At 37.1% G+C, this 12,394-nt stretch overlaps 1 protein-coding gene across 3 annotated transcripts in view; it reads right to left on the bottom strand.

Annotated features, from left to right (window-relative positions):
- PTPN12 (protein tyrosine phosphatase non-receptor type 12) overlaps positions 1-12,394 on the bottom strand; it is a 104,724-nt gene that overhangs the window by 49,973 nt on the left and 42,357 nt on the right. For all 3 annotated transcript variants that reach the window (XM_050782748.1, XM_050782749.1, XM_050782750.1), the window contains exons 3-5: positions 10,964-11,040; positions 8,421-8,516; positions 6,483-6,521 (exon numbers count right to left, since the gene is read on the bottom strand). In XM_050782748.1, coding sequence (XP_050638705.1) covers positions 6,483-6,521; positions 8,421-8,516; positions 10,964-11,040 — 212 coding nt within the window. The remainder of the gene's footprint in view (positions 1-6,482; positions 6,522-8,420; positions 8,517-10,963; positions 11,041-12,394) is intronic.

Here is a 12,394-nt window from a genome sequence, read left to right as displayed (position 1 = left end):
CATTAAATGTAAAATATGTGATGAAGTGGAAAGAGTATTCTACTTGGAATCAGAAGAATTTTGCAAGTACTAATTCTACTTCTTTACTGACCTTCAGTTTCTTTATCTGTAAAAACAGGAATAATAATCCTTATCTTACGGAGTTGTTGCATGTTTGTTAAATAAGAGTGTATTTCAAATGTACCATAGATGGTAAAACCCCTACACAAACATGATGTATTATTTTAACTATCCAATTTTATTTGAGATTACAGAAAGTGTAGTCAAATAATTTCTCCTCTTACCTTCCTATTTTAAACAGGTATAGAAAAAGAATACTAAATTTTCATCAATTTCTAATATCAAGCACCTCATCATTTCAGAAAATCAGGTTAGTGAATGAAAAGCCTAACTTTATGGAAGATAGAATGATTCAGATGTTAAGAAATGACGCATTTTGTATCAAGGCCCAATAAAATCCAAGTCTCTAAGTGACCATCTAGCTTAAATAAACCTTTTCAGCAGTGGGAAAAGCATTGGTTAATGAATTCCTAATTAAATCCTCACAGTTTCAAATATAGTAAATGGAGTTATTACCAATAGGTTGAATGAACTATAAGTTGACAGTAATGCTCACAGAGAAACAAAGTAGAACTGTCTGGTATGTTGGGTTTGCTAATATTTTAGAGGCTTAAAAACACAGGTAACTTCCAAATCTCATTTTCCAAGAGACGTTTACAGAAAAATGATAAAATTAAATTCTTTTTTTGAGATAGGGTCTCGCTTTGTCACCCAGGCTGGAGTGTGCAGGGGTGCAATCATGGCTCACTGCAGCCTCTACTTTCTAGGCTCAAGTGACCTTCCCACCTCAGCCTCCTGAGAAGCTGGGACCACAGGCGTGTGGTACCACACCCAGCTATTTTTTTTTTTTAAATAGATGGAGGCCGGGCGCGGTGGCTCATGCCTATAATCCCAGCACTTTGGGAGGCCAATGTGGATGGATCACTTAAGGCAAGGAGTTCAAGACCAGACTGGCCAACATGGCAAACCCTTGTCTCTACTCAAAAATACAAAAAAATTAGTCAGGCATGGTGGCACATGCCTTTAATCCCAGCTACTCAGGAGGCTGAGACATGAGAATCGTTTGAACCTGGGAGATGGAGGTTGCAAAGAGCTGAGATCACGCCACTGCACTCAAGCCTGAGTGACAGAGCAAGACTGTCTCTCCCCACACACACACACACACAAAAAGATTAAAAAAAAAAGAGAGATGGGGTCTTGCCATGTTGCCGAAGCTGATCTCAAACTCCTGGACTCAAGCAATTCTCCCCCGCTAGCCTCCCAAGTAGCTGGGATTACAGGCGTGAGCCACTACACTTGGACCTTAAATTCTTTCTGAAATGTTTAAAAAAATTCTTTTTAATCTTTTACCTGACAAAATGTTAATACCTTAAAACAGATCAAAAACAAGTTGTAAGAGATTAATTTAGGGAAGAACAGAAAGCAGTGTGACTAACAATGCCCCTCATTCAGACGAGCAGTAATAAGATTATATTGTTACTTATATTCCTGGTATAAAACTAATAATGATATCAAAAACTATGTGTTAAATATCACATACACATAATCTCTAACACTGCAAGGTGGGTATTATTTCCTTTCAAATGTGAGGAAACTGAAGCTCAGAGTGAACTGTACTGCACCATGGTCAAAATGCTTGTAAAAGGTAGGTTTGTCCGATTTATTTATCTATGCTTTTTCTACCAGGTCATATTCAAAGTCAAGATCAAAGTCAAGGTTATCAGATAATTTCATAGGTCCTAACTCACTCATAATCTATTACTAACAAGACACAGTGAATTACAAAAACCTCAGCTTCAAAAAATTTGTACTCAATACTACTTTTTTTTTTTTTAAAATGAGACTGAGTCTCGCTCTGTCACCCAGGTTGGAGTGCAGTGGCACAATGTCGGCTCACTACAAGCTCCGCCTCCTGGGTTCACACCATTCTCCTGCCTCAGCCTCCCGAGTAGCTGGGACTACAGGTGCCTGCCACCGCTCCTGGTTAATTTTTTGTATTTTCAGTAGAGACGGGGTTTCACCATGGTCTCGATCTCCTGACCTCGTGATCCACCCACCTCGGCCTCCCAAAGTGCTGGGATTACAGGTGTGAGCCACCGTACCCGGCCTACTTGATTTTTCATCAATAACTTGATATATACTATGAGCTTACTAATATAATGAAAAGAGAAATACATCCTGAACCTTATCAGTAACTTAAAACATTAGGAGAGTGACATTTAAATTCTCTAAGACAATTGATTAATAATATTAACGTACATATTGACAACACTTAGATAACTTGATTATTTAATAATTTCTCAGTTTTTATATTTTCTCATTTTATTCACTTTCTGTCCAACATTACTTAATACTGACAAAGGAAATAGTTGGGAGTAATGGAATAAATTAAGGTTTCCCTACTGTTTATGCAACATAACTGAAAGATGTATCTTTTGCAATATATTACTTACTGAAAAAAATTAACATATTTACAAATTAAAGATAATTTTAACTGTATTAATTACATTAGTATAAAAAACTTTGAATAAAATCACTATGTAATTTGTAAGTTTGATTTGTATGTCACATTTATAGAAGACCACACTTTATAAGTTTTATGTAAATACAAATTATCTGTAACTCTATCATTACTTCCTACAGTGAGGACAGAATATGATGCTGTAGGACACCATAATAGTTTTGAAATAAATTTTACTTTGACATAGCATAAAAATACCAATGTTAGAAAATCAGGGTAAGAAATTATCTTCTCTCAGCTTTGAAGATAGGAAACAAACAAAACATATTGTGGTATTAACAAATAGACTCATCAAAATATTCAGGCCTCGTGCGGTGGATTACATGGGATTACATGCTTGTAATCCCAGCACTTTGCGAGACAGAGGCAGTCAGATCACCTGAGGTCAGGAGTTTGAGACCAGCCTGGCCAACACAGTGAAACCCCACCTCGACTAAAAATACAAACATGAGCTGAGCCTTGATGGTAGGTGCCTGTAGTCCCAGCTACTCAAGAGGCTGACACAGGAAAACCGCCTGAACCCGCGAGATGGAGGTTGCAGTGAGCTGAAATTGTGCCACTGCACTCCAGCCTGACTGACAGAGCAGGACTCTGTCTCACCATCTCAAAACAAACAAACAAATGAACAAAAATTCAAACCATATATTAATAACCAGATTTTTTATAATGTATTTTCACTTGTTCAATTTTATTCCTATTTAAAAATACCTCTCTATTTCAGTCCACAGATGGTATTCTACTTACAACACCACTGAATATTTGAAGATTACTAAGTAACAATACATAATTAATTATTGTTAAGTACAGGAATACCTCATTTTCCTGTGTTTCTCAGATCCTGCATATTTTACAAATTGAAGTTTTGTGGCAACCCTGCACCAAGCAAGTATATTGGTATCATTTTTTCAACAGCAAATGCTCACTTCAGGTCTGTCACATTTTGGAAACTCTTGCAGTATTCAAAACTTTTTCATTATGATGATATCTGTTATTGTAATCTGATCAGTGATGTTTGAAGTTACTACTCTGTTTTTGGGTGCTACAAACTGCTCCCATATAAAATGGCAAACTTCATCAACAGATGTTGTGAGCGTTCTTACTGTTCCATTGACAAGCTTTTGTACCCTCTCTCTTCCTCTCCTCAGGCTTTCCCATTTCCTGAGACACAGTATTGAAATTAGACTAACTAATAACCCTACAATGGCCTCAAAGTGTTCAAGTGAAAAGGGTCACATACTTTTCACTTTAAATAAAAAAGCTAAAAACGATTAAGCTTAGTGAAGAAGGCATGTTGAAAACTGAGATAGGCAGAAAGTAGGCCTCTTGTACTAAACAGCCAAGTTTAGAACGCAAAGGAAAAGCTCTAGAAGGACATTAAAAGAACTACTCCAGGAAACACACAAACAATTAAATAGGTCAAACAGCTTTATTGCTTACAGGGAGAAAGTTTTAGTGGTCTAAAAGATCAAACCAGCTACAACATTTCTACAAGCCAAAGCCTAATACAGAGCAAGGAGCTAACTTCCTTCATTTCTATAAAGTGTGAGAAAGCTGCAGAAGGAAAGTTAGAAGCTAGCAAAGGCTGGTTCATGAAGTTTAAGAAAAGAAGCTGTCCCCATAATATAAAAGTGCAAGATGAAGCACCAAATTCTGATGTAGAAGCTGCAGCAAGTTACCCAAAGATCTGAGCTAAGAGCACTGATGAAACAAGCTATACTAAATGACGTATTTTCAGTATGGATGAAACAGCCTTATACTGAAAGAAGATGCCATCTAGGACTTTCAGAGCTAGAGAAAATAAGTCAATGCCTAGTTTCAAAGCTTCAAAGGACATGCTGACTCTCTTGTTAGGGGTTAAGCCAGCTGGTGACACTAAGTTGAAGCTAATGCTCATTTACCATTCTGAAAATCCTAAGGGCTCTAAAAATCATGCTAAATGAACTCTGTCTGTGCTCTATAAATGGAATAAGGCCTGGATGTCAGCACATCTGTTTACAGATCTGTTTTTGCTTTTTCAACCCCACCCCCAGCCCATCCCTATTGCATGGTTTAAGGAATATTTTAAGCTCATTACTGGGGACTACTGGTTGGAAAAAAAAAATTCCTTTCAAAATATTTCTGTTTACAATGCACCTGGTCACCCAAAAGCTCTGATGGACATGTACAAGGAGATTAATACGTTTTCATGCCTGCTAACACAACATCCATTCTAGAGCCCATGGATCAAGGAGTAATTTCGAGTTTCAAGTCTTATTATTTAAGAAACATATTTTGTAAAGCTAAAGCTGCCATAAATAATGATTACTCTGATAGGTCTAGGGAATGTGAACTGAAAACCTTCTGGAAAGGATTCAGCATTCTAGATGCTATTAATTACATTCATGATTCGTGGGAGGTCAAAATATCAACATTAATACGAGTTTGGAAAAAGTTAATTCCAACCCTCGTGATAACTTTGAGGGGTTCAAGACTTCAGTAGAGGAAGTAACTGCAAATGTGGTGGAAACAACAAGAGAATCAGAAGTGGAGCCTGAAGATGGAACTGAATTGCCACAATCTCATGATAAAACCTGGAATGGATGAGGAGTTGCCTCTTATGGATGAGAAAAGAAAGTGGTTTCTTGAGATGGAATCTACTTCCTTGAGATGGAATATACTTTTGGTGAAGATGCTGTGAACACTGCTGAAATGACAACAAAGGATTTAGGACATTACATCAACTTAGTTGATAAAGCAGTGGAAGGGGTTGAAAGGACTGACTCCAATTTTCAAAGTAGTTCCACTGTGGGTAGAACCGCAATTGCTGTTGGTATCAATCAGCATGACACGCCACAGAGTATTCTTTCATGAAAGGAAGAGACAATCAATGTGGCGAACTTCACTGTTTTCTTATTTTACGTATTTAGAGGTGGAGACTCCCTCTGCCCAGGCTGGAGTACAGTGGCATAATCATAGCTCACTGCAGCCTCAACCTTCTGGGCTCAAGTGATCCTCCCACCTCCGCTTCCCAAAGTGCTGGGATTACAAATGTGAGCTACCATTCCTGGTCCTGTCTTTTACCAAAAATTTCCACAGCTACCCCAACCTTCAGCAAATGCCACCTTGATGAGTCAGCAGCCATCGACGTCAACAAAACCCTTGACCAGCATAAAGATTACAACCAGCTGAAGGCTCAGATGATCATTAATGTTTTTTAGCAATAAATTATTTTTAAATTAAGGCATGGAAGGCCGGTCACAGTGGCTCACACCTGTAATCCTAGCAATTTGGGAGGCCGAGGTCAGCAGAACACCTGAGGTCAGGAATTCGAGACCAGCCTGGCCAATGTGGTGAAATCCCGTCTCTACTAAAACTATAAAAATTAGCCGGGTGTGGTGGGACATGCCTAAAATCCCAGCTACTCAGGAGGCTGAGGCAGGAGAATCGCTTGAACCTGGGAGACAGAGGTTGCAGTGAGCCAAGATCGTACCACTGCACTCCAGCCTAGACAACAGAGTGAGACCCTGTCTAGGAAAAAAAAAAAAAAAAAATTAAGGCATGAAGTGTTTTATAGGTATAATGCTACTGAACATTTAACAGACTATAATACAGTATAAATGTAACTTTTATATGTACTAAAAAAACAAAAAATTTGTTTGAATTTCTTTATTGTGGTGGTCTGGAACTGAACCTATAATATCTCTGAGATATGCCTGTGTGTGATAAAATATACTTACAAAATATAAAAGAAAACAACATGCTTGAGAGATTATTTTGTCCCTTGTATGAAAAAAAAGCAACAGCAGAACCCCAATATAAAACAAGTATTTACATTAACTGCTTATGTTCAGACTATAATAATAAAAGACCAAGAATATTTATCCCCAAAAATGAAATAATAAGAGGAATAGATTGTACGTACCCTTCCCATCTCAAATTCTCGGCAGGCCATTACAATGATCTAAAAAGTGATGGTGGGGAGTGAGATAAAGAATGTATCAGTTAAACACAATTTTACTTTTTAATAAAATACAGATTTCAAGAATTTTGCACCCTGAGAAGTATAATTGGCTTGCCTAAAAAAGTAGTTTCAATATTAAATGTGTAAGTTAAAGAAATTATCAAAATTAAACTTTCCAAACAAAGGCTAACTATATAGCAACAAATTAAATTGGTTCCAGTTAACATGATTTTTTTGGTTTGAATTAAATTATGTGAATCTTACAGATTTACTTTGTGACTTCTGAAATTATATTAAAATACCACTTTTAGGATATTTACCTAATTATAAATAGCACTATTAATTAAAAATACATTTATAATTATTTAAATATTGAATGCATTTAACACAATTTTAAAAGGTGATCACACCTGCTTTGCCCCGTTTTATAATGTAAACTTTCAAACACAGCATAGTTGAGAGAATTTTACAGTAAACATTGTATAGCCATCATCTATATTCTATCATTAACATCTCACCAGTTTCATCACATAGCTATCCCTCTATCAATCCATCTTGTTTCAAAAATGCATTTCAAAGTTAAGTTTTGAACATCAGTACGCTCTCCCCAAAAATACTTCAGCATGCATATTATTATCTAGAACACAATAATTTTTTTTTTTTTTTTGAGACAGAGTCTCGCTCTGTCACCCAGGCTGGAGTGCAGTGGCGCGGTCTCAGCTCACTGCAAGCTCCGCCTCCTGGGGTCACGCCATTCTCCTGCCTTAGCCTCCTGAGTAGCTGGGACTACAGGTGCCCGCCACCACACCGAGCTAATTTTTTGTATTTTTAGTAGAGACAGGGTTTCACTGTGTTAGCCAGGATGGTCTCAATCTCCTGACCTCGTGATCCGCCCACCTCGGCCTCCCAAAGTGCTGGGATTACAGGCATGAGCCACCGCACCCGGCCAATCTAGAATATAATTTTTATATTGTTTCCAGTATTTTTCCCTTGAGGCAAATTTTACATATAATGAGATACACAAATCCTAAAGTGAACATTCTCCGAGTATGGACAAATGCACTCATCTGTGCAACACAAATCTTATCAAGACACAGGATGTTTCCATCATCCAGAAAGTTTCTTCATGCTCTTTCTCAGTCAATCCCCAAGCACATCTAGTTTTTAAAGTGAAGTACAGCAAATACAAATAACTGGAAAAGTGCCCCCCTTTTATTAATCTTTCAAAGACCAGAGGATGTCAATGCTTTAGAATCACTACAATTCCATAAAAAAGCCGTAAGACAAAAATGAAAGTTCCACATTATTGATTTTCCACATCCACACAAAGAAAAGTATCAGTGCACATGGTTAGGTTTCAAGAGTACTACAGAGCAGTATAGGGTAGCTCTTTGCAGTATTCTAACTAATTTCTCTGCTTCCAAATCTAAGGGCACATTATTTCCCTTCATCCAAAAGAGTAAGAGGGCAATGAATGAACTCCAGGGGCAGATGAAATTCTCTTACACTGTATATTTATAGTTTATTTATAGTTATGTGTTTATATATATTTTCTGAGAAGAGGAACTTAAATGAGTATAACTGTACTATCAAGTATTTTACTGACCTATTAGAGCACTAATCCTTTTCTGATTTTTGTAAGTTGTTTGATAGTTGTATCATTACTAACTTAGGACAAAATTTAAATTGTTATCACACCTTCTTCTTCAAATATTTAGCCTAGTTTGTAAAAATTTAATAAGACATCCTAAAAATGTACCCATCTTTTTAGTAAACATCAGCAATAAGTAAACATAATTATGGATTTTTAAAAAATCCCCTCATTCCTTATTCAGTAAAGCATCCTATATCATTACATATGTATTTCTCAAAATTTATTGTGAAAAGTAAATTACTTACCACAACATTATATTCCCATATCATCCTCCAAAAATCTATTACTGTATTTGCTAAAGGTCCTTGAGTTGCTACATATGCTTTTGGCCCATAGACGCCCTAAAAATGGTTAAAAGCAAATTTCACATTTATTTTGATTACCAAAAATATTTCATTACCCAAAATAAAAGGTTTCAAATTGTATTAGTAATACTGTTGTTTTAACTTAAACCATTTCTAAATAATGTGCCTTTCATAGTATATTAAAGCATGGCAAAATATATTCAATCCACTTAAGCTTTTGATGACTGCTATTACTTTTGTGTGTTTACTGGATATGGTGCACAGAATAGGTATTTAAGAACCGCCTTATGCCAATTAAAAATTATTACTTATCTAGGCATTAAAAACAAAAGCCTGATACCTACTTAACAAAGCTAACTGTGGCAGAAATATAGAGCATGCTCTGATTCTAAAACAATACTAAAACGAGTAAAGAGTTCTTTCTTAGTTTCTTCCATAGCTACCTTCCATTATCTATTCAACTCTGAAGTTTATCAGGCATCTACCATACACGTTTTTAATAATGAACATGAGAATATACCAAACAGGGTCACTGACTAAACTACTAAACTGGCACATAACTGACTCATACAATGAATCAGTGTCATTAAGCGTAATTAAAAACTATAACTTTTAACAAACACCCTTATAAAAGAATATGAACACTGACAACATCTGAAATAGCAAACTATCAATTTATTAGTTTTTATTTAAGGTATTAATTTTGGCTTTTAACTTTGTTTAAATAAGAAATTTTTGTTTAAAACCATGACTGCTGAATATTGACACAGATATTAATTTTACCACATAAACTTTTTTTTTTGAGACAGAGTCTCGCTGTGTCACCCAGACTGGAATGCAGTGGCGTGATCTCGGCTCAATGCAACATCCACCTCCCGGGTTCAGGCGATTCTCCTGCCCCAGTCTCCTGAGAAGCTGGTATTACAGGCATGTGCTACCACGACCCGCTAATTTTTGCATTTTTAGTAGAGACTGGGTTTCCCCATGTTGGCCAGGCTGGTCTCAAGCTCCTGACCTCAGGTAATCCACCCGCCTAGTCTCCCAAAGTGCTGGGATTACAGACGTGAGCCACCGTGCCTGGCCTTACATAAACTTTGATCAGTTAACATTTTTATCAACAAAAACATATGAAAATATGTATAGACACCATATATAAAATAACTGAAAATTACATTATCATATCACTTGAAAGATTCAAAAACACAGATTAGCTGATGGAAAAAAAAGCCTTTTATTTAAACTGAATCAAGTGGCAGTTTGCATCTATCTCTATTGATAACATAAAGAACTTGACGCTGGGTGCGGTGGCTTACGCCTGTAATCCTAGCACGTTGGCAGCCAGAGGTGGGCTGATCATAGGTCAGGAGATCGAGACCATCCTGGCTAACACAGTGAAACCCCATCTCTACTAAAAATACAAAAAATTGGCTGGGAGTGGTGGCGGGTGTCTGTAGTTCCAGCTACTCGGGAGGCTAAGGCAAGAGAATGGCGGGAACCCGGGAGGCGGAGCTTGCAGTGAGCTGAGAAAGAGCCACTGCACTCCAGCCTGGGCGACAGAGCGAGGCTCCATCTCGAAAAGAATTCGACTGCTTTTCATCAAAGGGTATCCAAACAAAGGTTATAAAAAAGAGACTATTTAATGTTGGATTTTGGGTTGCCACCCGAAACAGTGACAACTGTCAAAAGTTTTATATTTAAGGCTATGTTCTAGAATTTTAAATCAGTATTATCCAGTAATCCCACCGCTAGTAATTTATGCTAGGAAATTATTCAAAAGAACAAAGATGTTTACTGCAGTATTATTATTTTAAAAATCTGGAACAACCTATATGGGTCAACAACAGGGAATGATCATGTTCATTTGTGCACACAAACCCAAAGGGATAACTGAGAAAATAATTTAGTAATAGGTAAGACTTCCATGGAAAAGAAGAAATAAAAAAGAAAATGTTATCTCTGCTATAACAAAACTAAGTACAAACTATTTATCTATATGAATAAGGAGACTAGAAGGAAAGCATATAAAAACAACGTGCCAGGGCAGTGGTTTTATTTTTATTTTTTTTTTTTTTTTTTTTTTTTTTTTGAGACGGAGTCTCGCTCTGTCGCCCAGGCTGGAGTGCAGTGGCCGCATCTCAGCTCACTGCAAGCTCCGCCTCCCGGGTCTACGCCATTCTCCTGCCTCAGCCTCCCGAGTAGCTGGGACTACAGGCGCCCGCCACCTCACCCGGCTAGTTTTTTGTATTTTTTAGTAGAGACGGGGTTTCACCGTATTAGCCAGGCTGGTCTCGATCTCCTGACCTTGTGATCCACCCGTCTCGGCCTCCCAAAGTGCTGGGATTACAGGCTTGAGCCACCGCGCCCGGCCTATTTTTTCTTTTGCTGCTGGTACCACGTCCGAGCAATTCAAAAAGGTTTTACAAAACTAGTATGTAGAAAGACATTAATATGGCAGAGAAACACCATATGAAGTTAGTACATACCTTTATAAAATTTGCATTGATATAGTCTGAATCTTGTGAAGGAGTCTTTAATGTCAATTTAACTCGGCTGTGATCAACTACAAGAAAAAAATACATAAAATATGTATGGTTGACACACAGGTATTTTCTAATGAAGTGTAAGTAAGGTTAGACAGCTTAAGAACATTTACTTTAAAAAACAATGGATGAAAATGGACTCTAGGTATCAGTAGGGTAATTTCTAACATTACACTGAAAGGAAATAAAATAAATTTTCAGACAACCACCACCTGGCGGGCACCTGTAATCCCAGCTACTCTGGAGGCTGAGGCAGGAGAATCACCTGAACCTGGCTGGGAGGCAGAGGTTGCAGTGAGCCAAGATTGCGCCATTGCACTCCAGCCTGGGCAACAGAGCGAGACTCTGTCTTAAAACAAAACAAAACAACAACAGCAGCAAAAAAAACCACCACCACCAGTGACGTAAAGCAGTGTATTAAAGTTGCAATAGGAATCATCTCTAGAACTCTTTTAAAATGCAAATTCCAGGACATTATCCCTGATTTACTAGGGCAGAGTCTAGGTATTTCAGCCTCTGCAGCCTTTAACAAACATATCAGGTGGCTGATGAATACTAACCAGTGATACAGAAGCCCATATGCTAAAATTCTTATTAAAAAATCTAACTTTCATATTTCACAAGAAACTATAAAAAGTAAATTTTAACAAATTAATGAATTGAGATTATATATAAAAAGTGCTCAACACTGCTCTGGCTAATAATAGTTATTAGGTAATGTAGCTTAGAGTAAAAATCTTTACAAAAAATTTTATGAAGTATATTTTTCTTTTACATTTTTATTGATTTATTTTTTAAAGGAATATGTTTATAATTTTAAAAAATTAGACCTTAAAGAAAGGTATAAAATGAAAAGCCTCCCCTGCCCTTCAATTCCAGGGCTCTCTCCCATCAAGATACTATATTAAAGTTTTTTTTCCCCTTCCAAGTGTACTTATTACACATATAGCTATATACTTTGAAAAACTACTACACAAATGCAAGCATCCTATACATGCTGTTCTGTATCATTACTTTTCAGTTTATAGTATATCCTGGAACTCTTCCCAAAGCACAAAAAGATTTACTTTATTATTTTTACTATTATTTTAAAATACAGAGACAAGGTCTCACTCTGTCACCCAGGCTGGAGTGCAGCGGTGCGATCATAGCTCATTAGAACCGAAAACTGCTGAGCTAGAGATCTTCCTGCTTCAGGCTCCCAGTGTTTGGATTACAGGTGTGAGCCACTGCACTCAGCTTGCACTAGCCTATCTCAGTCTTTTTAGCTTAACAGAGAATTCCATCCTGTGAATGCTTCATTCTTTATTTAGCTACTCTGCTGATGGGCCATTTTTTTTCCTATGAAAAACATTACTACAGTGAACACTAATG

Source organism: Macaca thibetana, chromosome 3 (genome assembly GCF_024542745.1).
Source record: "Macaca thibetana thibetana isolate TM-01 chromosome 3, ASM2454274v1, whole genome shotgun sequence".
NCBI lineage: Eukaryota > Metazoa > Chordata > Mammalia > Primates > Cercopithecidae > Macaca > Macaca thibetana.
This window is presented reverse-complemented; position numbering and strand designations above follow the sequence as displayed.